Source organism: Somniosus microcephalus, chromosome 12, assembly GCF_052327205.1.
Source record: "Somniosus microcephalus isolate GS21.2 chromosome 12, FLI_Smic_1.0, whole genome shotgun sequence".
In the NCBI taxonomy this organism is placed as follows: domain Eukaryota; kingdom Metazoa; phylum Chordata; class Chondrichthyes; order Squaliformes; family Somniosidae; genus Somniosus; species Somniosus microcephalus.
In genome coordinates, this window is record NC_140998.1 from 13,201,055 (window position 1) to 13,227,736 (window position 26,682).

A 26,682-nucleotide genomic window follows, 5' to 3' on the forward strand; every position below is an offset into this window, starting at 1 on the left:
GGTCCTAGGACCGATCCCTGCGGTACCCCACTAGTCACTGCCTGCTACTCGGAAAAAGAGCGGCAGCATAGTAATTATGTTACTGGGCTCGTAATCAAGCAGGCCTGGACTAATGCTCTGGTAGACGTGAGTTCAAATCCCACCAAGGTAGCTGGGGAATTTAAATTCAGTTAATTAAATAAACTGGAATTAAAAGCTAGTATTAGTAATGGTGACCACGAAACTATCGGATTGTTGTAAAAACCCACCTGGCTCACTCATGTCCTTTAGGTGAAGGAAATCTGCTGCCTTTACCCGGTCTGGCCGGTATGTAACGCCAGACCCACAGCAATGTGGTTGACTCTTAAGCTGCCCTCTAAAATGGTCGAGCAGTTGTACCGCTATGAAAAGGAAATAATAAAAATAAAACCACACAGACTGCAGCAGTTCAAGAAGGCAGCTCACCACCACCTTCTCAAGGGCAATAAATGCTGGGCTTGCCAGTGACGCCCACAGCCCAGGAATGACATTTAAAAAAAATCTATCGATCTCAGTTTTGAAAGTTTCAATTGGCCTCCAGCATCCAACTGTTTGTTTTTGGGGGGGGGGGGGCGGAGAGTTCCAGATTTCGACTACCCTTTGTGTGAAGAAGTGTTTCCTGATTTCACTCATGACTCTAATTTTAAGATTGTTCCCCTTGTTCTGGTTTTACCCACCAGAGTTTCTCTCTAACGATCCTTTATCATTTCAAACATCTCGGTCAGATCTTGCCTCCACCTTCTGTCCTCGAGGGAATACAAGCCAAGTTTATGCAACCTATCCTCGTACTTTAACCCTTTTAGCCCCGGTACCATCCTGGTGAATCCGAGCTGCTCCCCATCTGAGGCCAATATACCCTTCCTGAGAGGCGGGGCCCGGAACTGAACCCACTGCTCCAGATGGGGTCTGACCAAGACCCTGAACAACTGAAGCATCACATTGTCCCCTTAGTATTCCAGCCCCCTTACCACCGATTCTGCATCGTGCATTCCTAATTAGGTGGGACTCCCTGATTGAGAACAAGGGAAGGCGGAACATTAACAAGGCACCTCACTTTGAATCTGAACATCTTTAATTTCCTTCTATGTAGTTGTATATTGAGAAGCAGGATTTCTGGCAGTCCCAACTCCTATGAACAGTGGCCGAATGCTGGGAGTTCAGCCCTCTCCTGTGACCGCAGTCTGTAAATAGTTTGTGTTTCAGGCTGATCTGGCCTTCGAGTCGTTCTCGTTGTTTTCCCACTGGTGATATATTCTTCCTCCTTAGTTGCTAAAGGGAAGGAAAGAAATAACCTATCAGAGCAATGCTTACAACAGGTCAGAAATCTCCATTGCCCATCCTTTGCTTCCCACGCTGATTGATTCTTTACGAGGGCACAGTCCTGCAGGTGCCAGTCTACTGCCTGGCAGAAGGGTCGGTAACCAGAGCACACAGGTTTAAGATCGGCAAAAGAACCAGAGCGAGGGAGATGAGGAGAATTTTTTTTACGCAGCGAGTTGTTGTGATCTGGAACGCGCTGCCTGAAAGGGCGGTGGAAGCAGATTCAATAATTACATTCAAAAGGGAATTGGAAAAATACTTGTAAAGGAAAAATTTGCAGGGCTACAGGGAAAGAGCAGGTGGAGTGGGACTAATTGGAGAGCTCTACCAAAGAGCCGGCACAGGCATGATGGGCCGAATGGTCTCCTTCTGTGCTCTCCCCATCGCCCCCCGGGACAGACCCCCTCCACGGGATAGACACCCCCACCACGGGATAGACTCCCCCCCACGGGACAGACCCCCATCCCCCCACGGGACAGACCCCCATCCCCCCACGGGACAGACCCCCATCCCCCCACGGGACAGACCCCCCCCCAGGGGACAGACCCACCCCCCTCACGGGATAGACCCCCATTCCCCCCCCCCCGGGACAGTCCCCCATCCCCCCACGGGACAGTCCCCCATCCCCCCACGGGACAGACCCCCATCCGCCCACGGGACAGACCCCCATCCCCCCACGGGACAGACCCCCCCCACGGGACAGACCCACCCCCCTCACGGGAGAGACCCCCATCCCCCCCCCCCGGAGACAGACCCCCATCCGCCCACGGGACAGACCCCCATCCCCCCACGGGACAGACCCCCATCCCCCCACGGGACAGACCCCCCCCACGGGACAGACCCACCCCCCTCACGGGAGAGACCCCCATCCCCCCCCCGGAGAGAGACCCCCATCCCCCCCCCGGAGACAGACCCCCATCCACCCACGGGACAGACCCCCCCACGGGACAGACCCCCTCCACCCCCTCCTCCCCACCCCCTCCCTTCCCCCCTCCCCCTCCCTTTCCCACCTGCCCCTCCCCCTCCCTTCCCCCCTCCCCCTCCCCTCCCCCTCCCTTCCCCCCTCCCCCCTCCCTTCCCCCCTCCCCCTCCCCATCTCCCTCCCTCCCTTCCCCCCCTCCCTTCCGCCTCCCCATCCCTTCCCTCCTCCCCCTCATCCCCCTCCCTCCCCCTCCCCCTCCCTTCCCCCTCCCCCTCCCCACTTCCCCCCTCCCCCTCCCCCTCTCCCCGCCCCTCCCCCTCCCACTCGCCCCTCCCCCTCCCACTCCCCCCTCCCCTCACTCCCCTCCCCCCTCCCCCTCCCCTCCCCCTCCCCTCCCCCCGCCCCTCCCCCTCCCACTCCCCCCTCCCCTCCCCTCCCTAGTGAATCCAGGAACAAGAGACTAAGCTGTCTCAAACTACACAACGTAATCACAAAAGAGGATCACTGAACCATTTGGGTCACCCTCACGATAGCAGGGTCCCAAGTCAAAATGGAATTGGATACAGGATCAGCCCTGACCGTCATGAATCGACGAGACTACGAGCGGCTATTCTCACACATACCCTTGAGAGACACATCCATTGTCTTGAAGACAAATATGGGGCAGAAAGTATACCCCAGAGGGAAAATAAGGGTGCCTGTCGAATACAACGGCAAGGAAATACAGAAATTGTATCTGTACATACTGCAAGATGGTGGACCACCGTTATTGGGACGTGAATGGATCAGAAAGATAAGTTTAGACTGGCACTCCATTCAGGCACTGACGGTGGCTGGTAAAAAGGATGACGACGTCACACCTGGACGATTGGCAAAAATCTTGGCTAACGCTAAAGAGGTATTTCAACAAGAACTGGGAACTCTTAAAGGCGTAACCGCCTCGATAAAAATAGAAGAGAATGCAATTCCCAAGTTTTTCAAAGCAAGACCGGTACTGTATGCAATTCGCCCAGCCGTCGAGGCAGAGCTGGAGAATCTGGAGAATGCAGGCGTGTTATCTAAGGTAGGCTGGAGCGAGTGGGCGACACCCATCGTTCCTGTCATGAAGAAAACGTTAAACAATAAGTCTGAGGAGCCAAGGAAGGTTCGCATCTGTGGGGACTTCAAGGTGACTGTGAACCCAGTCCTTCACACAGTACAGTATCCTCTTCCGAGGATAGAAGATATTTTCACCTCACTATCTGGAGGGAAGCGTTTTACAAAAATTGACCTAGCACAAGCATATTTGCAGATGGAGGTTGAAGAATCCTCTAGGAAATATCTCACGATAAACACTCACAAAGGTCTTTACCAGTATAATGGACTGGTATTCGGAGTTGCATCAGCTCCGGCTATATGGCAAAGAGCGATGGAACAAGTCCTGCAAGGGATTCCGGGGACTCAGTGTTACTTGGACGACATCCTAGTGATGGGTGAAAATGACAGTAAACACCTTGCCAACCTAGAGCAGGTGCTCACTGGTCTAAGAGAACATGGGCTACGAGCCAATCGCCCCAAGTGCGAGTTTTTTAAGAAACAAATATCATATTGTGGCCACGTGATTGATGAAGAGGGGTTACATAAGTCCCCTGACAAAATTGAAGCGGTAGTTAAGGCTCCAGCGCCTGAAAATGTGTCGCAACTGAGGTCATTCCTCGGATTGGTGAATTACTACCATAAGTTTTTGCCGAATTTGTCCACAATTCTGCACCCACTGAACGCACTGCTACAAACTGGAGTAGCATGGAAATGGAGTGATGAATGTAAGCGGGCCTTTCAGAAGTGTAAAGGCCTGATCACTTCAAGAGAAGTATTGGCTCACTACAACCCATCACTACCGATAAGACTGGCGTGTGATGCGTCTCCCTATGGCGTTGCAGCGGTACTGTCACATAAATCCCTTGATGGTTCAGAGAGGCCGATAGCTTTTGCGTCACGCTCGTTAACTGCAGCCAAGCGTAACTACACCCAGATTGACAGAGAGGCCCTCAGCCTGGTGTGGGGGGTGAAGAAGTTCAATCACTACCTGCACGGACAGAAATTTACACTACTAACTGATCATCAACCTCTTGTCTCCATTTTCAACCCTAAGAAGGGCGTCCCGATAATGACAGCACAACGGCTACAGAGGTGGTCCCTTTTCCTAGGGGCACACCAATATGACATCGAGTACAAAGGTACTAAACAGCATGGGAATGCTGATGGATTGTCGCACCTACCGTTGCCGATGGTGGAAGAAGCACCTGCAGTGGATCCTGTGGAGATATTCCACTCGACCATAGTCGAATGTCTACCTGTGACGAATGCAAACATAGAAAAGGAAACACGAAATGACCCGACACTCTCCAGGGTCTATGATTTAACGGTGAAGGGATGGCCAGCACATGGCGAACCACTGTTGCCAGCATTCTCACCGAGAAGAGAACAGCTGTCAGTGTGCCGAGGAACCTTGATGTGTGGATCCAGAGTAGTAATTCCACCCAAATTGAAGGATAGAGTGCTCAATGAGCTTCATGAGGGTCATCTGGGAGGGGTAAAAATGAACAACTTAGCCAGAGCATTTGTGTGGTGGCCGGGAATCGATAGAGAAATCGAAGAGATGACCAAGAGCTGTACAGGATGCCAGAAGGTCCAAAACGCCCCACCACAAAGCCCTCTACATCCATGGGAGTGGCCCTCATCTCCATGGCAAAGGGTACACATTGATTTTGCTGGTCCATTTATGGACTCGATGTTTTTAATTGCGGTGGATGCACATTCAAAGTGGCCAGAGGTAATAAAAATGTCCTCAACCACCACAGAAAAAACTATCACAGTCTTACGAACCATATTCGCCAGAAATGGGCTGCCTGAACAGATTTGCTCTGACAATGGACCACAGTTTGTGTCTGAAGAGTTCCGGATGTTCTTAAAGAACAATGATGTTAAGCATTACACATCCGCCCCATATCATCCAGCCAACAATGGATTGGCTGAGAGGTTCGTTCAAACATTCAAGAAGGCTATCAAGGCAATGTGTAATGAAGACATACCCTTACAACACAAGGTGGATAACTTCTTGTTTGCCTACCGGAATGCGACACATGCGGTTACCAACCAAACTCCAGCCATGATGTTCTTCAATCGAAGACTACGATGCCGCATGGATTTGGTTAAGCCAAACATCAGAAGAGATGTGGAGAACAGGCAGTTTCAGAATATGAATGAAAGGCCAACCAGGAGTTTTAAGATAGGTCAACCAGTTTTGGCCCGGGACTACCACACAGAGAAATGGCAGCCAGGAACGATCTGCACACGGCAAGGACCTCTAATGTATACCGCGGACGTTGGAGAGAGCATTGTAAGACGCCATGCTGACCAGATTCTAGAGTCACTGGAAAACGTCAATTCCACACCACGATCCGATACACCTGGTGATGAAACCGAAGTACCAATTGCATCTACCTCAGAATCGGTGACATTGGAAGCAGACGAACCAAACAACGACGTTGATCCCGAATCAACTTTGCCAGAAGAACCTGATACCCAAAAGAGGCGTTATCCAGACAGAATCAGGAAGCCTCCTCAAAGACTGAACTTATAATTGCTTAACTTCAGCTAATGTATCTAGCAACTGTAACTGTAAATATGTTATTTAATTATTAATCGAATGTTATGTACTGTTTAGCTAAAAGGGGAGGAATTGTAGTGTATGTACTTTGCAGAAGGAACTATATTCTGCAGCCCCTGTATACTGCAGTACCAGTAGTGACCACCCCTGTATATATGCCGGTGAAGTAACTTTGTATAGTAGTTCCAGTTTGTCTCCACTCAGTAAACACCTGTTATAACCAACTCCTGCAGTCCGTGTCTCAATTACACACGGACATAACACTCTCCCCCCTTCCCTCCACCCTCCCCCTCCCCTCCCCTCCCCCCTCCCCCCTCCCCCTCCCCTCCCCCCTCCCCACAGTTTAGCCTCCCCTCCCCTCCCCCTAGTCTGCTGTGACTGCATCCTTGAGTTGGGCCTTGGGACAGTTGTGCCTGGGTTGAGCCAGGCTATGCAGTACTGAGGTGTGGTGCGGACTGCTCACGGGGGATGGTGCACCCTCGGTTAAAACTGCTCACCTGGATTGGTGGGAAGGAGCCTGGAGTGACTGGACACAAAGTGTGGGGGTGGGGGGGGTGAAATTGGTCCTGGGCAGCAGCACCAAGCTGGCTGATGTGCCTCAATAAATCCGAGACTCAATGTTAGCGAAATAAAACAAGGCTTTTATTGACTTAGAAGGTAACACACAGAGGAGAATGTATCTTCCATCCAGAGGTCTGCCGTACTGGATGTGCTGCAGGCTGGGCCAGCTTACATAGGAGCCAGGTATGGGCAGAGCCCTACACACAGTACAATACAATGGAAATGAAACTGAAACCAACCACAGTCACAGGCAGAGAAATACTGATGAGTGATGAATGGAATATTTCATCACACTGGCGATAGCGAATCAGCCGTCTGTTGTACTCTCTGGCCGATGGGCTTTTCCATTGGTCAGTATAGAAGATAATTGGACAGAGTAAGCTTAAGTCGATTGGCTATCGCCATTTTTGCACGACCGCCCAAGTCACGTTTCACACCCAATATTCTAACTGCAGGCGAACCGAGAATGTACACAGTTAGATCAATGTAAGGCAGACTGATTTCCATTGGGCACAAGCACCTGGTTTCCCAGGTGCGCTGTCTGTGTGTGAGGCTTGGATACTGCTGCAGGGTCTCGCAAGCTTTACCGCAGGGTGGCAACTCAACACCACCTTTAATATCTCACAACCAGAATCCCAGCCTATCACTCAGGCAGCTGTGAAATAGAAAGTGGAACTGTTCCACTGGAACAGGGAAGGAGAGAGGCCTGTGCTAGTCTGAAAGGTGCAGTGTAAATGGAGCATCAATTCCCATGCTCCAACTGAACTGGGACTGTTTGATGGGACAGTGTAGAGGGAGCTTTACTCTGTATCTAAGCTCTGCTGTACCTGCCCTGGGAGTGTTTGATGGGACAGTGCAGAGGGAGATTTACTCTATATCTAACCTGTGCTGTAACTGCCCTGGGAGTGTTTGATGAGACAGTGCAGAGCGAGCTTTACTCTATATCTAACCTGTGCTGTACCTGCCCTGGGAGTGTTTGATGGGATAGTGTAGAGGGAGCATTACTCTGTATCTAACCCGTGCTGTCCTTACCCTGGGAGTGTTTGATGGGAACGTGTAGATGGAACATTACTCTGTATCTAACCCATGCTGTACCTGCCCTGGGAGTGTTTGATGGGACAGTGTAGAGGGAGCATTACTCTGTATCTAACCCATGCTGTACCTCCCCTGGGAGTGTTTGATGGGACAGTGTAGAGGGAGCTTTACTCTGTATCTAACCCGTGCTGTACCTGCCCTGGGAGTGTTTGATGGGACAGTGTCGAGGGAGCATTACTCTGTATCTAACCCATGCTGTACCTCCCCTGGGAGTGTTTGATGGGACAGTGTAGAGGGAGCTTTACTCTGTATCTAAACCGCGCTGTACCTGCCCTGGGAGTGTTTGATGGGACAGTGTAGAGGGAGTTTTACTCTGTATCTAACCCGTGCTGTACCTGCCCTGGGAGTGTTTGATGGGACAGTGTAGAGGGAGCTTTACTCTGTATCTAACCCGTGCTGTACCTGCCCTGGGAGTGTTTGATGGGACAGTGTAGAGGGAGCTTTACTCAGTATCTAACCCGTGCTGTACCTGCCGTGGGAGTGTTTGATGGGACAGTGTAGAGGGAGCTTTACTCTGTATCTAACCCGCGCTGTACCTGCCCTGGGAGTGTTTGATGGGGCAGTGTAGAGGGAGCTTTACTCTGTATCTAACCCGTGCTGTACCTGCCCTGGGAGTGTTTGATGGGACAGTGTAGAGGGAGCTTTACTCTGTATCTAACCCATGCTGTACCTGCCCTGGGAGTGCTTGATGGGACAGTGTAGAGGGAGCTTTACTCTGTATCTAACCCGTGCTGTACCTGCCCTGGGAGTGTTTGATGGGACAGTGTAGAAGGAGCTTTACTCTGCATCTAACCCGTGCTGTACCAGTCCTGGGAGTGTTTGATGGGACAGTGCAGAGGGAGCTTTACTCTGTATCTAACCCGTGCTGTACCAGCCCTGGGAGTGTTTGATGGGACAGTGTAGAGGGAGCTTTACTCTGTATCTAACCCGTGCTGTACCTGCTGTGGGAGTGTTTGATGGGACAGTGTAGAGGGAGCTTTACTCTGCATCTAACCCGTGCTGTACCAGTCCTGGGAGTGTTTGATGGGACAGTGTAGAGGGAGCTTTACTCTGTATCTAACCCGTGCTGTGCCAGTCCTGGGAGTGTTTGATGGGACAGTGTAGAGGGAGCTTTACTTTGTATCTAACCCGTGCTGTACCAGCCCTGGGAGTGTTTGATGGGACAGTGTAGAGGGAGCTTTACTTTGTATCTAACCTGTGCTGTACCTGCCCTGGGAGTGTTTGATGGGGCAGTGTAGAGGGGACTTTACTCTGTATCTAACCCTTGCTGTACCTGCCCTGGGAGTGTTTGATGGGACAGTGTAGAGGGAGCTTTACTCTGTATCTAACCCGTGCTGTACCAGTCCTGGGAGTGTTTGATGGGACAGTGTAGAGGGAGCTTTACTCTGTATCTAACCCGTGCTGTGCCAGTCCTGGGAGTGTTTGATGGGACAGTGTAGAGGGAGCTTTACTTTGTATCTAACCCGTGCTGTACCAGCCCTGGGAGTGTTTGATGGGACAGTGTAGAGGGAGCTTTACTTTGTATCTAACCTGTGCTGTACCTGCCCTGGGAGTGTTTGATGGGGCAGTGTAGAGGGGGCTTTACTCTGTATCTAACCCGTGCTGTACCTGCCCTGGGAGTGTTTGATGGGACAGTGTAGAGGGAGCTTTACTCTGGGGTCTCACGGGGGCGGCTGGAGAGTGCGCGACCTCAGCGGCTGATTTAAAGGTGAGCCGGGCCCACGGGAGCGGCTGATTTAAAGGTGAGCCGGGCCCACTGGAGCTGAGTTAAAGGTGAGCGGGGCCCACGGGAGCTGAGTTAAAGGTGAGCGGGGCCCACGGGAGAGACTGATTTAAAGGTGAGCGGGGCCCACGGCAGCTGATTTAAAGGTGAGCCGGGCCCACGGCAGCTGATTTAAAGGTGAGCGGGGCCCACGGGAGAGACTGATTTAAAGGTGAGCGGGGCCCACGGCAGCTGATTTAAAGGTGAGCCGGGCCCACGGCAGCTGATTTAAAGGTGAGCCGGGCCCACGGGAGAGACTGATTTAAAGGTGAGCTGGGCCCACGGGAGAGGCTGATTTAAAGGTGAGCCGGGCCCACGGGAGCTGATTTAAAGGTGAGCCGGGCCCATGGGAGACGCTGATTTAAAGGTGAGCCGGGCCCACGGGAGCGGCTGATTTAAAGGTGAGCCGGGCCCACGGGAGAGAGACTGATTTAAAGGTGAGTGGGGCCCACGGGAGCGGCTGATTTAAAGGTGAGCCGGGCCCACGGGAGAGAGACTGATTTAAAGGTGAGCCGGGCCCACGGGAGCGGCTGATTTAAAGGTGAGCGGGGCCCACGGGAGCTGATTTAAAGGTGAGCGGGGCCCACGGGAGAGACTGATTTAAAGGTGAGCCGGGCCCACGGGAGAGACTGATTTAAAGGTGAGTGGGGCCCACAGGAGAGACTGATTTAAACGTGAGCCGGGCCCACGGGAGCTGATTTAAAGGTGAGCCGGGCCCACGGGAGCAGCTGATTTAAAGGTGAGCCGGGCCCACGGGAGAGAGACTGATTTAAAGGTGAGTGGGGCCCACGGGAGAGAGACTGATTTAAAGGTGAGTGGGGCCCACGGGAGAGGCTGATTTAAAGGTGAGCGTGGGCCCACGGGAGAGGCTGATTTAAAGGTGAGCGTGGGCCCACGGGAGAGGCTGATTTAAAGGTGAGCGTGGGCCCACGGGAGCTGATTTAAAGGTGAGTGGGGCCCACAGGAGAGACTGATTTAAACGTGAGCCGGGCCCACGGGAGAGACTGATTTAAAGGTGAGCCAGGCCCACGGGAGAGACTGATTTAAAGGTGAGCGTGATCCCACGGGAGAGGCTGATTTAAAGGTGAGCGTGGGCCCACGGGAGAGACTGATTTAAAGGTGAGTGGGGCCCACGGGAGAGGCTGATTTAAAGGTGAGCCGGGCCCACGGGAGAGACTGATTTAAAGGTGAGCGTGGGCCCACGGGAGAGGCTGATTTAAAGGTGAGCGGGGCCCATGGGAGCTGATTTAAAGGTGAGCGGGGCCCACGGGAGCTGATTTAAAGGTGAGCGGGGCCCACGGGAGAGACTGATTTAAAGGTGAGCGGGGCCCACGGCAGCTGATTTAAAGGTGAGCCGGGCCCACGGGAGAGACTGATTTAAAGGTGAGCCGGGCCCACGGGAGAGACTGATTTAAAGGTGAGCTGGGCCCATGGGAGAGGCTGATTTAAAGGTGAGCCGGGCCCACGGGAGCTGATTTAAAGGTGAGCCGGGCCCATGGGAGACGCTGATTTAAAGGTGAGCCGGGCCCACGGGAGCGGCTGATTTAAAGGTGAGCCGGGCCCACAGGAGAGACTGATTTAAAGGTGAGTGGGGCCCACAGGAGAGACTGATTTAAACGTGAGCGGGGCCCACGGGAGCTGATTTAAAGGTGAGCCGGGCCCACGGGAGAGAGACTGATTTAAAGGTGAGTGGGGCCCACGGGAGCGGCTGATTTAAAGGTGAGCCGGGCCCACGGGAGAGAGACTGATTTAAAGGTGAGCCGGGCCCACGGGAGCGGCTGATTTAAAGGTGAGCGGGGCCCACGGGAGCTGATTTAAAGGTGAGCGGGGCCCACGGGAGAGACTGATTTAAAGGTGAGCCGGGCCCACGGGAGAGACTGATTTAAAGGTGAGTGGGGCCCACAGGAGAGACTGATTTAATCGTGAGCCGGGCCCACGGGAGCTGATTTAAAGGTGAGCCGGGCCCACGGGAGCAGCTGATTTAAAGGTGAGCCGGGCCCACGGGAGAGAGACTGATTTAAAGGTGAGTGGGGCCCACGGGAGAGAGACTGATTTAAAGGTGAGTGGGGCCCACGGGAGAGGCTGATTTAAAGGTGAGCGTGGGCCCACGGGAGAGGCTGATTTAAAGGTGAGCGTGGGCCCACGGGAGAGGCTGATTTAAAGGTGAGCGTGGGCCCACGGGAGCTGATTTAAAGGTGAGTGGGGCCCACAGGAGAGACTGATTTAAACGTGAGCCGGGCCCACGGGAGAGACTGATTTAAAGGTGAGCCAGGCCCACGGGAGAGACTGATTTAAAGGTGAGCGTGATCCCACGGGAGAGGCTGATTTAAAGGTGAGCGTGGGCCCACGGGAGAGACTGATTTAAAGGTGAGTGGGGCCCACGGGAGCTGATTTAAAGGTGAGCGGGGCCCACGGGAGAGGCTGATTTAAAGGTGAGCGGGGCCCACGGGAGAGACTGATTTAAAGGTGAGTGGGGCCCACGGGAGCTGATTTAAAGGTGAGCGTGGGCCCACGGGAGAGGCTGATTTAAAGGTGAGCGGGGCCCATGGGAGAGGCTGATTTAAAGGTGAGCGGGGCCCACGGGAGCTGATTTAAAGGTGAGCGGGGCCCACGGGAGAGAGACTGATTTAAAGGTGAGCCGGGCCCACGGGAGCGGCTGATTTAAAGGTGAGCGGGGCCCACGGGAGCTGATTTAAAGGTGAGCGGGGCCCACGGGAGAGACTGATTTAAAGGTGAGCCGGGCCCATGGGAGAGACTGATTTAAAGGTGAGTGGGGCCCACAGGAGAGACTGATTTAAAGGTGAGCCGGGCCCACGGGAGCAGCTGATTTAAAGGTGAGTGGGGCCCACGGGAGAGAGACTGATTTAAAGGTGAGTGGGGCCCACGGGAGAGGCTGATTTAAAGGTGAGCGTGGGCCCACGGGAGAGGCTGATTTAAAGGTGAGCGTAGGCCCACGGGAGAGGCTGATTTAAAGGTGAGCGTGGGCCCACGGGAGCTGATTTAAAGGTGAGTGGGGCCCACAGGAGAGACTGATTTAAAGGTGAGCGTGATCCCACGGGAGAGGCTGATTTAAAGGTGAGCGTGGGCCCACGGGAGAGACTGATTTAAAGGTGAGTGGGGCCCACGGGAGAGGCTGATTTAAAGGTGAGCCGTGCCCACGGGAGAGACTGATTTAAAGGTGAGCGTGGGCCCACGGGAGAGGCTGATTTAAAGGTGAGCGGGGCCCATGGGAGCTGATTTAAAGGTGAGCGGGGCCCACGGGAGCTGATTTAAAGGTGAGCGGGGCCCACGGGAGAGACTGATTTAAAGGTGAGCGGGGCCCACGGCAGCTGATTTAAAGGTGAGCCGGGCCCACGGGAGAGACTGATTTAAAGGTGAGCCGGGCCCACGGGAGAGACTGATTTAAAGGTGAGCTGGGCCAATGGGAGAGGCTGATTTAAAGGTGAGCGTGGGCCCACGGGAGCTGATTTAAAGGTGAGTGGGGCCCACAGGAGAGACTGATTTAAACGTGAGCCGGGCCCACGGGAGAGACTGATTTAAAGGTGAGCCAGGCCCACGGGAGAGACTGATTTAAAGGTGAGCGTGATCCCACGGGAGAGGCTGATTTAAAGGTGAGCGTGGGCCCACGGGAGAGACTGATTTAAAGGTGAGTGGGGCCCACGGGAGAGGCTGATTTAAAGGTGAGCCGGGCCCACGGGAGAGACTGATTTAAAAGGTGAGCGTGGGCCCACGGGAGAGGCTGATTTAAAGGTGAGCGGGGCCCATGGGAGCTGATTTAAAGGTGAGCGGGGCCCACGGGAGCTGATTTAAAGGTGAGCGGGGCCCACGGGAGAGACTGATTTAAAGGTGAGCGGGGCCCACGGCAGCTGATTTAAAGGTGAGCCGGGCCCACAGGAGAGACTGATTTAAAGGTGAGCCGGGCCCACGGGAGAGACTGATTTAAAGGTGAGCTGGGCCCATGGGAGAGGCTGATTTAAAGGTGAGCCGGGCCCACGGGAGCTGATTTAAAGGTGAGCCGGGCCCATGGGAGACGCTGATTTAAAGGTGAGCCGGGCCCACGGGAGCGGCTGATTTAAAGGTGAGCCGGGCCCACGGGAGAGACTGATTTAAAGGTGAGTGGGGCCCACAGGAGAGACTGATTTAAACGTGAGCGGGGCCCACGGGAGCTGATTTAAAGGTGAGCCGGGCCCACGGGAGAGAGACTGATTTAAAGGTGAGTGGGGCCCACGGGAGCGGCTGATTTAAAGGTGAGCCGGGCCCACGGGAGAGAGACTGATTTAAAGGTGAGCCGGGCCCACGGGAGCGGCTGATTTAAAGGTGAGCGGGGCCCACGGGAGCTGATTTAAAGGTGAGCGGGGCCCACGGGAGAGACTGATTTAAAGGTGAGCCGGGCCCACGGGAGAGACTGATTTAAAGGTGAGTGGGGCCCACAGGAGAGACTGATTTAATCGTGAGCCGGGCCCACGGGAGCTGATTTAAAGGTGAGCCGGGCCCACGGGAGCAGCTGATTTAAAGGTGAGCCGGGCCCACGGGAGAGAGACTGATTTAAAGGTGAGTGGGGCCCACGGGAGAGAGACTGATTTAAAGGTGAGTGGGGCCCACGGGAGAGGCTGATTTAAAGGTGAGCGTGGGCCCACGGGAGAGGCTGATTTAAAGGTGAGCGTGGGCCCACGGGAGAGGCTGATTTAAAGGTGAGCGTGGGCCCACGGGAGCTGATTTAAAGGTGAGTGGGGCCCACAGGAGAGACTGATTTAAACGTGAGCCGGGCCCACGGGAGAGACTGATTTAAAGGTGAGCCAGGCCCACGGGAGAGACTGATTTAAAGGTGAGCGTGATCCCACGGGAGAGGCTGATTTAAAGGTGAGCGTGGGCCCACGGGAGAGACTGATTTAAAGGTGAGTGGGGCCCACGGGAGCTGATTTAAAGGTGAGCGTGGGCCCACGGGAGAGGCTGATTTAAAGGTGAGCGGGGCCCACGGGAGAGGCTGATTTAAAGGTGAGCGGGGCCCACGGGAGCTGATTTAAAGGTGAGCGGGGCCCACGGGAGAGGCTGATTTAAAGGTGAGCGGGGCCCACGGGAGAGACTGATTTAAAGGTGAGTGGGGCCCACGGGAGCTGATTTAAAGGTGAGCGTGGGCCCACGGGAGAGGCTGATTTAAAGGTGAGCGGGGCCCACGGGAGCTGATTTAAAGGTGAGCGGGGCCCACGGGAGAGAGACTGATTTAAAGGTGAGCCGGGCCCACGGGAGCGGCTGATTTAAAGGTGAGCAGGGCCCACGGGAGCTGATTTAAAGGTGAGCGGGGCCCACGGGAGAGACTGATTTAAAGGTGAGCCGGGCCCACGGGAGAGACTGATTTAAAGGTGAGTGGGGCCCACAGGAGAGACTGATTTAAACGTGAGCCGGGCCCACGGGAGCTGATTTAAAGGTGAGCCGGGCCCACGGGAGCAGCTGATTTAAAGGTGAGCCGGGCCCACGGGAGAGAGACTGATTTAAAGGTGAGTGGGGCCCACGGGAGAGAGACTGATTTAAAGGTGAGTGGGGCCCACGGGAGAGGCTGATTTAAAGGTGAGCGTGGGCCCACGGGAGAGGCTGATTTAAAGGTGAGCGTGGGCCCACGGGAGAGGCTGATTTAAAGGTGAGCGTGGGCCCACGGGAGCTGATTTAAAGGTGAGTGGGGCCCACAGGAGAGACTGATTTAAAGGTGAGCGTGATCCCACGGGAGAGGCTGATTTAAAGGTGAGCGTGGGCCCACGGGAGAGACTGATTTAAAGGTGAGTGGGGCCCACGGGAGAGGCTGATTTAAAGGTGAGCCGGGCCCACGGGAGAGACTGATTTAAAGGTGAGCGTGGGCCCACGGGAGAGGCTGATTTAAAGGTGAGCGGGGCCCATGGGAGCTGATTTAAAGGTGAGCGGGGCCCACGGGAGCTGATTTAAAGGTGAGCGGGGCCCACGGGAGAGACTGATTTAAAGGTGAGCGGGGCCCACGGCAGCTGATTTAAAGGTGAGCCGGGCCCACGGGAGAGACTGATTTAAAGGTGAGCCGGGCCCACGGGAGAGACTGATTTAAAGGTGAGCTGGGCCCATGGGAGAGGCTGATTTAAAGGTGAGCCGGGCCCACGGGAGCTGATTTAAAGGTGAGCCGGGCCCATGGGAGACGCTGATTTAAAGGTGAGCCGGGCCCACGGGAGCGGCTGATTTAAAGGTGAGCCGGGCCCACGGGAGAGACTGATTTAAAGGTGAGTGGGGCCCACAGGAGAGACTGATTTAAACGTGAGCGGGGCCCACGGGAGCTGATTTAAAGGTGAGCCGGGCCCACGGGAGAGAGACTGATTTAAAGGTGAGTGGGGCCCACGGGAGCGGCTGATTTAAAGGTGAGCCGGGCCCACGGGAGAGAGACTGATTTAAAGGTGAGCCGGGCCCACGGGAGCGGCTGATTTAAAGGTGAGCGGGGCCCACGGGAGCTGATTTAAAGGTGAGCGGGGCCCACGGGAGAGACTGATTTAAAGGTGAGCCGGGCCCACGGGAGAGACTGATTTAAAGGTGAGTGGGGCCCACAGGAGAGACTGATTTAATCGTGAGCCGGGCCCACGGGAGCTGATTTAAAGGTGAGCCGGGCCCACGGGAGCAGCTGATTTAAAGGTGAGCCGGGCCCACGGGAGAGAGACTGATTTAAAGGTGAGTGGGGCCCACGGGAGAGAGACTGATTTAAAGGTGAGTGGGGCCCACGGGAGAGGCTGATTTAAAGGTGAGCGTGGGCCCACGGGAGAGGCTGATTTAAAGGTGAGCGTGGGCCCACGGGAGAGGCTGTTTTAAAGGTGAGCGTGGGCCCACGGGAGCTGATTTAAAGGTGAGTGGGGCCCACGGGAGAGACTGATTTAAAGGTGAGCCAGGCCCACGGGAGAGACTGATTTAAAGGTGAGCGTGATCCCACGGGAGAGGCTGATTTAAAGGTGAGCGTGGGCCCACGGGAGAGACTGATTTAAAGGTGAGTGGGGCCCACGGGAGCTGATTTAAAGGTGAGCGTGGGCCCACGGGAGAGGCTGATTTAAAGGTGAGCGGGGCCCACGGGAGAGGCTGATTTAAAGGTGAGCGGGGCCCACGGGAGCTGATTTAAAGGTGAGCGGGGCCCACGGGAGAGGCTGATTTAAAGGTGAGCGGGGCCCACGGGAGAGACTGATTTAAAGGTGAGTGGGGCCCACGGGAGCTGATTTAAAGGTGAGCGTGGGCCCACGGGAGAGGCTGATTTAAAGGTGAGCGGGGCCCACGGGAGAGGCTGATTTAAAGGTGAGCGGGGCCCACGGGAGCTGATTTAAAGGTGAGCGGGGCCCACGGGAGAGGCTGATTTAAAGGTGAGCCGGGCCCACGGGAGAGACTGATTTAAAGGTGAGCGTGGGCCCACGGGAGAGGCTGATTTAAAGGTGAGCGGGGCCCATGGGAGCTGATTTAAAGGTGAGCGGGGCCCACGGGAGCTGATTTAAAGGTGAGCGGGGCCCACGGGAGAGGCTGATTTAAAGGTGAGTGGGGCCCACGGGAGCTGATTTAAAGGTGAGCGGGGCCCACGGGAGAGGCTGATTTAAAGGTGAGCCGGGCCCATGGGAGAGACTGATGTAAAGGTGAGCGGGGCCCACGGGAGCTGATTTAAAGGTGAACGGGCCTACGGGAGTGGCTGATTTAAAGGTGAGCGTGATCCCACGGGAGCTGATTTAAAGGTGAGCAGGGCCCACGGGAGCGGCTACAACAGACCGGTGAGTGTAAAGAAATAAAAAGTAATCAAAGTGTCACGTCACCAGAAAGCAGGTAAGTGATTGGTTGGTGAGCATTGTAATGATATCAGCAAATAGTGATGTTATTTGCCTGTTTGATTATGATGCCTTACCAGCATGTTTGCATGTATTGATTACTTATGCCTGACCTGCAGAGGTCATGTGACAGAGACAAGCAGTTTGGTTTAGTTTTGCTTTCGCTTTAGATGGATCACTAGCATGGTGTCTCCTGTAATGCCGTATAAAGAGTTGAACAGACTTTAGTTTAAAAGACATTCTCTTTCATAAATGTCTCGTCATTGAACCCACAAAGAAATCAATACATGGTGTCAGAAGTGATTGAAAGAGATGAAGAGGAAAAATCTGAAGTTAAATCAGCTCTCCACAGATTAGCAAGCCAAAAGAGAACATCGTTACTTACCATTAGAGAATAGCTAACGAAGTGAAAAATGGAAGGTTTACTCCCACCGGCGAAGCTTCAGTTGACAGGTAATGTGGCTGAAAATTGGAGAAGGTTCAAACAACGTGTGGGGTTGTATTTATCAGCAATTGGAGCTGACGAGAAAAGTAATTAAAAAAAATCGTCACTGTTCTTACATGTCGTGGGTGATGAAGCGCTGGAGGTGTTTAATAACTTCACATTCGCTGCTAATGGAGACAAAATGAAGCTAGATAAAATAATGGAACAGTTTGAGGCCTACTGCATACCTAAACGTAACATGACGTTTGAGAGGCACAGATTTTTCACATGTGTACAGAAAACGGGTGAGACTATTGATCAGTATGTGACTGAACTGAGAAACCGAAGCAAATCGTGTGAATTTGGGGGACTGACAGACTCGCTGATAAAAGACAGACTGGTGTGTGGTATTCCAGATAATGGTCTAAGGGAAAGACTGCTAAGAGAGCAAGATCTAGACCTGGGAAAAGCCATAGCACTGTGTAGGGCTACAGAGACTGTGAAGTTGCAGGCAAAGGAGCTGTTCAGTGACAGTAGCTGCAACGTGGATGCAGTGAGTAAGAACGGACACAAACCGTTTAACAAAAAGAGCGCCAATGTGAAAAAAGAGGCATGGCCAGCGAACAAAAATGAGAGGGACAATCGAAAGTCATGTAGTCGATGCGGTACACAGCATACACCAAGAAAGTGTCCAGCATATGGTAAAACATGCAATAGTTGCAACAAAAACAACCATTATGCCCGTTGCTGTAAGAACCAAGCACAACAAAGCAAGGTCCATGCAGTAGATGAAAGCGAGATTGAGGAGTTCAATGTAGATGTTGTGTCTGAAAACAAAGAAGAAAAAAGAGACTGGATGTTGACACTAAAAGTGAATGACATACATATTCCATTTAAATTGGATACTGGAGCACAAGTTAATGTGATTGATTTTAAGAAAATTAGACCCAGACCAAAGATACATGGAATAAAAGTGAAAGTGACAGGATACACAGGTACTGATATACCAGTGAAAGGAAGATGCATTGTCAAAGTAACACACAAGGACAGAGAGCACACGCTAGCATTAATCATGGTGCCAAAGGATGTGCATGCCATACTAGGTTTAAAAGCCTGTGAGAGACTGAACCTGGTAAAGAGAGTCCTCGTTGTGGAAAGCGAAGGAGAGACAGTCTATGATGAACTGAATGTTGCGTACACACCGGGTAAGCTGATGTACACAGCAGACACGTTGTCCAGAGCTGTTGACCCAGGAGAGCCCGCAAACACAGTGAAAAGACTGATGTACAAGGCAAAAGACAGTGGAACTGACTTCTACCAGAGCATGCTTGTATACCACACAACGCCGCTCGAGTGTGGTAAGTCACCAGCCCAACTCCTGATGGGACGTCGGCTAAGGTCAAACCTACCCATCCCGGAGAACCTCCTGAAAACAAAAGAGGGGGAGAAAGTGAGGAAGTTCAAAGAGCAACAGAAAGAAAAGCAAAAGTACTACTATGACAGAGGAACACAAAACCTACCTGAACTCCACACTGGTGACCAAGTAAGGTTCAAAGACAAAACAAACACATGGACTCAGAAGGGAACTGTCCTGAGTGAAGTTCAACCAAGATCATACACCATTCAGACACATGAGGGTGCTGTTCTGAGAAGAAATCGTCGAGATCTTCTCATGGGACCAGCCACAGCAAGTCAGAAGACTGATACTGTTGAACAACCTGATCACACAGCTGAGAAACCATCATCTGAGGCAACAACTCAGATTCAAGGACAATCAATCAGAAAATCCTCAAGACACGTGAAGCCTCCTGAGAGACTCATTGAGCAAATTTAAGGACTATTGTTATAGAAGGAAGTAATGTTATCTTATTCTTTCTTCAAGTTCTAGTGTATTTACATATTTCATGTTAACACACAAAGGAAGGTTAAAAAACCTTGATCATGATAATGATAATGTAAGTTCATTAAGTGTTACCGTTAAAATGCAGATTAATACAAAGAAAACATGTTGTTAGTTAAAAGTAAAATACTTTTGTTTTAAGAAAGGGAGATGTAATGATATCAGCAAATAGTGATGTTATTTGCCTGTTTGATTATGATGCCTTACCAGCATGTTTGCATGTATTGATTACTTATACCTGACCAGCAGAGGTCATGTGACAGAGACAAGCAGTTTGGTTTAGTTTCAGTTTCGTTCTAGATGGATCACTAGCATGGTGTCTCCTGAAATGCTGTCTAAAGAGTTGAACAGACTTTAGATTAAAACTCATTCTCTTTCATGAATGTGTCGTCATTGAACCCACAAAGAAATCAATACAAGCATTTCTCCATTTCTCACTTTTATCCAAACTCGGACTTCTAAATTTAAGTGCCTTGGTGTAGATTAAAAGATAAACCTGTTCCAAATTTTAAAAGCTAATGAATTAATTAATTGAGATGGGAGACCAGGCAATGTGTTGTTGTCTTCTATGGATACAAATAAAACCATTTAAAATTAAGAAAGCAAAACACGAAACAACTAACCAGTAGCGACCTACTTTTGTGCCACGTGCCCCTTCAGGAGGTGCGAGGTATGGCTCGCCACCATTTGCAATAATTGGGCCAACTGCTTTTTCTTTGCAGTGCTTTCCTTTGAAGTATCTTGAGAGGTCAAGATGACCTCTGCCCTTTGCTCCTTGTGGAGCTTTGTGTTGGGAAAATCCGGACTGAAAACGGTATCTGCAAAAACAACAAGAGTGGTGACCAAGTTTGGGACAACTGGCTGAAGACCTACATTCCAGACCTCTTTTCCCTCGATGCTTATCTCGCTCGTGTTGCTGCTGACAGACTCATTGCCCAATGTCTGCACTATCAAAAAAAAATGAACAATAACTTTCATTTATATACAGGAAACTCTCTTTTAACCGGCAAAATTCAGGAGTAGGTTCAGGTAAGTTTTACTATATATTAGTGGCCGTGTAACCAGGATTCCTGGATCTGTGGCCATGTAACCGGGGTTCCTGGATCTGTGGCCGTGTAACCAGGATTCCTGGATCTGTGGCCGTGTAACCGGGGCTCCTGCACCTGTGGCCGTGTAACCGGGACTCCTGGATCTGTGGCCATGTAACCGGTGCTCCTGCACCTGTGGCCGTGTAACCGGGACTCCTGGATCTGTGGCCATGTAACCGGGGCTCCTGCACCTGTGGCCGTGTAACCGGGACTCCTGGATCTGTGGCCGTGTAACCAGGGCTCCTGCACCTGTGGCTGTGTAACCAGGACTCCTGGATCTGTGGCCGTGTAACCGGGACTCCTGGATCTGTGGCCATGTAACCGGGACTCCTGGATCTGTGGCCGTGTAACCGGGGCTCCTGCACCTGTGGCCGTGTAACCAGGACTCCTGGATCTGTGGCCGTGTAACCGGGGCTCCTGCACCTGTGGCCGTGTAACCGGACTCCTGGATCTGTGGCCGTGTAACCGGGGCTCCTGCACCGGTGGCCGTGTACGGGGCTCTCGTACCTTGGTAAGTACACCTGTCTGTAATCCGGACTTTTTGATCAACTGGCACCACGCCGGTCCCGTCAGTGCCGGATAAAAAAAGAGTTTCCTGTAGTGCCTTTAACATAGTAAAACATGCCAAGGTGCTTCACAGGAGCCTTATCCAACAGAAATTCGACAGTGAGCCACATAGGAGATACTGGGACTGCTGGCCAAAAGCTTGGTCAAAGAGGTAGGTTTTCAGGGGGATCTTAAAGGAGGAGAGAGAGGCAGAGAGGTTTGGGGAGGGAATTCCAGAGCTTAGGGACTAGGTAGCTGAAGGCACGGCTGCCAATGATGGAGTGATTAAAATCGGGGATGCGCAAGAGGCCAGAATTAGAGGAGTGCAGAGATCTTGGAGGGTTGTAGGGCTGGAGGAGTTTACAGAGATAGGGAAGGGCGAGGCCATGGAGGGATTTGAAAACAAGGATGAGAATTGTAAAAATCGAACCAATTACCGCTGATATGCTGTTTATTAAAATAAGCTGCAGGCACATAAGAACATAAGAAATAGGAGCAGGAACAGGCCACTTGGCCCCTCGAGCCTGCTCCGCCATTCAATAAGATCATGGCTGATCTTGGGCTCAAAGCCACTTCCCTGCCCGCTCCCCATAACCCTTCACTCCCTTATCTTGCAAAAATCTGTCTATCTCCACCTTAAATGTATTTAATGACCCAGCCTCCACGGCTCTCTGGGGCAGAGAATTCCACAGATTTACGACCCTCTGAGAGAAGAAATTCCTCCTCATCTCAGTTCTAAAAGGGCGACTCTTTATTCTAAAACTATGCCCCCGAGTTCTAGATTTCCCCACAAGGGGAAACATCCTCTCTGCATCTACCTTGTCGAGCCCCCTCAGTATATTATATGTTTCAATAAGATCACCTCTCATTCTTCTAAATTCCAATGAGTATAGGCCCAGCCTGCTCAACCTTTCCTCATAAGTCAACCCCCTCATCTCTGGAATTAACCTAGTGAACCGTCTCTGAACTGCCTCCAATGCAAGTATATCCTTCCTTAAATAAGGAGACCAAAACTGTACGCAGTACTCAAGGTGTGGTCTCACCAATACCCTGTACAGTTGTAGCAGGACTTCCCTGCTTTTATACTCCAACCCCTTTGAAATAAAGGCCAACATTCCATTTGCCTTTTTGATTACTTGCTGTACCTGCATGCTAACTTTTTGTGTTTCATGCACAAGGACCCCCAGGTCCCTCTGAACTGTAGCATTTTGTAATCTCTCTCCATTTAAATAATAATTTGCTTTTTTATTTTTCCTGCCAAAGTGGATAACCTCGCACTGTCCCACATTATACTCCATCTGCCAAATGTTTGCCCACTCACTTATCCTGTCTATACTCCGTTGCAGATTCTTTGAGTCCTCTGCACAACTTGCTTTCCCACCCATCTTTGTATCATCAGCAAACTTGGCTACATTACACTTGGTCCCTTCATCCAAGTTGTAAATGTAAGGATTGGCCGGGGGACTGAGTTCGACACTGGACTTTTTACCTCAGGTAACTTTAAATCCAGCCCAGGCTTACTGGGTGAAAGTGCCTTTGTCCTGCTCAACTCCCAGCTCGACCTCATACCAATATCCAGGTCAAACATCAAAACTGCATCCATCCACGCACTTGTGCATCTAGCTCTAATCCACATCTTCATCACCTCAAGGATTGTTTTCTCAAATGCGCTCCTTGCCAGCCTCCCCCTTCTTCACAAACTTCATAAAATCTAACAGAACTGAAGTCTTAAGATCATACGGAATAGGAGCAATGGCCTCACATTTTCCCCACATTGACCTCCATCTGCCAGTTTTGGCCACTCACTTAATCCATCAATGTCCCTTTACCACTTTCTGCTCCCGTCTACACTATTCACTGTGCCAGCTAACTTAGTGTCATCAGCAAACTTAGATACACGGGTCAACTATTCAAACTATACATTAATAAAAATAGAATTTATATAGAGTAGGCCATACGGCCCCTCGAGCCTGCTCCGCCATTCAATAAGATCGTGGCTGATCTTCGACCTCAACTCCACTTTCCCGCACTATCCCCATATCCCTTGATTCCCCTACAGTCCAAAAATCTATCATACCTCAGCCTTGAATATACTCAACGACTGAGTCTCCACAGCCTTCTGGGGTAGAGAATTCCAAAGATTCACAACCCTCTGAGTGAAGAAATTTCTCCTCATCTCAGATGCCCCGTCTGCTCTCTCAGGTGGACGTAAAAGATCCCATGATACTATTTTGAAGAAGAGCAGGGGAGTTATCCCTGGTGTCCTAGCCAATGTTTATCCCACAGCCAACATCACTAAAAACAGATTATCTGGTCATTTTCACATTGCTGTTTGTGGGAGCTTGCTGTGCGCAAATTGGCTGCCACGTTTCCCACATTACAACAGTGACTCCACTTCAAAAGTACTTCATTGACTGTAAAGCGCTTTGAGACGTCCGGTGGTTGTGAAAGGCGCTATTTAAATGCAAGTCTTCCTTTTTTTTTTAAATGGCCAACCCCTTATCCTGAGACGATGCCTCTCAGCATCTACCCTGCCAATCCTTCTCAGAATCTTATATGTTTCAATGAGATCACCTTTCATTCTTCTAAATTCCAAGTCACTCATCCCGGGGCCTTTGCAACAGTCACGTAACGTTACAACCATCCACTGAGGAGCAGCATGAATATTTGAACCCTTGCAAAGTCTATTAAATATCAATAATCATGCATTTAATAAAATTATTAGGGGTCATTTTAACTTTTATCCCAGGTGATTTTCTTAAATCGGACGAGGTGTAAAACGGGCGGTCAATTTGCTAAGACTTAGTTTACGCCCGGCGACAAAAGTTAAAATTACCCCTCCACCACCCCCCCCCCCACAACCCCCTGTTGACTTCCAGTAACCCAAACTCTCACTATTTATATTGTTCACTGCCGATCACCTCTGACCTCTGCCCTCTTTGCCGGGGAACCAGACGAGAATCTCCATGACATAATCAGCGATGGTGCAGTATTGCAGTCCCCAGCCCGTGCCGCACACCCCCCACTCACAGAGGTTTTCATCCCCGCCCCATGTATTTAAGAGATTCTCCAGGTTTCCCCCCCGCCGCCCTCACTCCACCCTCCGCTCTCATAGTCTTGCAGACTCCCATCCCGCCCCCCACCACCTGCCCAGGGCCCCTGTCAATCTCTCTTTACTGGCCCAACAGTGGTACAGGAAATTCTCGATTTACCGGCATCCAAACAACCAGAAATCTCGGTTAACCGGCAAAATTCAGGAGTAGGTTCAGTTAAGTTTTTCTTCATATTAGTGGCTGTTTCTTGATTCTTGGCTGTGTAATCGGGGGTTTCTGCACTTGTTGCTAAGCAACAGGGACGCTTGGTCTGTGGCCGGAGTTCCTGCACCTGTTGCTAAGCAACAGGGAAGCCTGGATTTGTTGCTGTGTACGGAGCTCTTGTACCTTTTAACTATACCTCTCTGTAATCCGGACTTTTTGATAAACCGGCACCACGCCGGTCCCGTCGGTGCCGGATAAAAAAGAGTTTCCTGTATTCTGTGTTGCAGTCATATGAACAAGAGGACAGGAGTAGGCTATTCAGTCCTCGAGCCAGTCCCCCCTCTCAGACCCTCACTGAAGTACTGCTGTGGTCAAGCTACCATAGTGAAGCCCACCCATCTCCTGGCTGTGATCAGTAGCCAGGCCTGACTGAGCAATGGAACAGGTCCATGCAAGTTGCCCTGCGTTAGGCCCGAGCAGTTTACATTGTGGCAACCTCACCGCCCCCCCCCACCTACTGAGTCTGTTAACCATCCCAGCCCCAGCCCCACCTTCCACCCCATTGACATTGTTGGCTGGCTCCAAACCCAGTGCAGTGTGTGAACAGAGTTGAGCCTGTTCGTAACGAAGAATCTCAGTAATGCTTGTTACAATAGGAATTCCCTGACCAAATTGTATGGAAAGAGTTAACATTGAAACAGTTGCTTTTAACAATAATTTTATCAAAGTGTAATAGTATTTTATGATTCACTAAAATTGAATCATTGTAGGAAGTATTTGTAAGTTTTTTTTAAAAGTTGTATTGATCGTTGCACTTGAAGAAACTAATTGGCTCCAATCCCTCCTCCCTGTCCCCTGACCGCCCCCATCCTTCCCCTCTCTCCCATTCCTCTCCCCCTCATTCCCTCTGCCTCTCCCCCCTCATTACCTCTACCCTTCTCCTTCACCTCCACTCTCCCTTCTTACTCGCCTCTCTTTCCCTCCTCCCCTTCTCCCTCGACTCATCACCTTGAACTCTCCCCTCGCCCATCAGTCTCCTTCCCCGCCCTCTTTTCCTTCTCCCCTGCCTTGGTCCAATCATCCGATGTCCGCCAACGCTACTTGACCCGAACACTGCCCTCGGCCTTGACACCACGGGAGATTGACTTGTTTTCTCAATAACTCCAGCTCCTTAGCGACACTGTCTATGTTAGCAGAAACTGCTATTATGTAGGAACAGTATCATCAGTATCATTAGGCCAATGGAATGTTGGCTTTTATTGCTAGGGGGATAGAATATAAAAACAGGGAGGTATTACTGCAGTTATACAAGGTATTGGTGAGACCGCACCTGGAATACTGCGTACAGTTTTGGTGTCCATACTTAAGAAAAGACATACTTGCTCTCGAGGCAGTACAAAGAAGGTTCACTCGGTTAATCCCAGGGATGAGGGGGTGGACATATGAGGAGAGGTTGAGTAGATTGGGACTCTACTCATTGGAGTTCAGAAGAATGAGAGGCGATCTTATTGAAACATATAAGATTGTGAAGGGGCTTGATAGGGTGGATGCGGTGAGGATGTTCCCAATGATGGGTGAAACTAGAACTAGGGGGCATAATCTTAGAATAAGGGGCTGCTCTTTCAAAACTGAGATGAGGAGAAACTTCTTCACTCAGAGGGTGGTAGGTCTGTGGAATTTGCTGCCCCAGAAAGCTATGGAAGCTACATCATTAAATAAATTTAAAACAGAAATAGACAGTTTCCTAGAAGTAAAGGGAATTAGGGGTTACGGGGAGCGGGCAGGAAATTGGACATGAGTCTAGGTTCGGATCGGTCATGGCCCTGTGGGTGGCGGAGCGGGCCCAGGGGCCGTGTAGCCTGGTCCTGCTCCTACTTCTTGTGTTCTAATTCTGTGTTAGATTTCAGGAGATGGTTCTATTCGCAGGGATTAGTGGAGACCTCGGGAACAGGCTGCCAGCTAGGAGTCCTTCAAGAGTAAATTGGGCCTGTTCCTGGCTGGGGTGGAGATCACCTTTTACAGAAGGTAAGTACTGCAGGAAATACAGGGACAGAGTGATCTCCTGGACGAGTTTCGATCGCCTAGGTGGGTCGGAGAGGAATTTCCCAGATTTTTTCTCCTAAATTGGCCATTGGGTTTTTTATCTGGTTTTTCGCCTCTCCCGGGAGATCACATGGGTTGGGGTGGGATGGAGAGTGGAAGTAGATTTGAGGTTAGGATCAGATCAGCCATGATCTTATTGAATGGGGGCCGATTGGTCTACTCCTGCTCCTATTTCTTATGTTCTTATGTTCTTATGTTCTTCTGTAATGGCGGCCTTGGTTCTTGACACCATGAGTAG

At 51.5% G+C, this 26,682-nt stretch overlaps 1 protein-coding gene across 1 annotated transcript in view; it reads right to left on the reverse strand.

Annotated features, from left to right (window-relative positions):
* Positions 1-1,072: 1,072 nt before the first annotated feature.
* Positions 1,073-26,682, reverse strand: part of LOC147109030 (uncharacterized) — a 195,981-nt gene continuing 170,371 nt past the window's right edge. Inside the window, exons 19-20 of the mRNA XM_086004169.1 lie at positions 20,088-20,268; positions 1,073-1,287 (exon numbers count right to left, since the gene is read on the reverse strand). Of these exons, the coding sequence (XP_085860295.1) occupies positions 1,281-1,287; positions 20,088-20,268 (188 nt within the window). The 3' untranslated portion in view covers positions 1,073-1,280. The remainder of the gene's footprint in view (positions 1,288-20,087; positions 20,269-26,682) is intronic.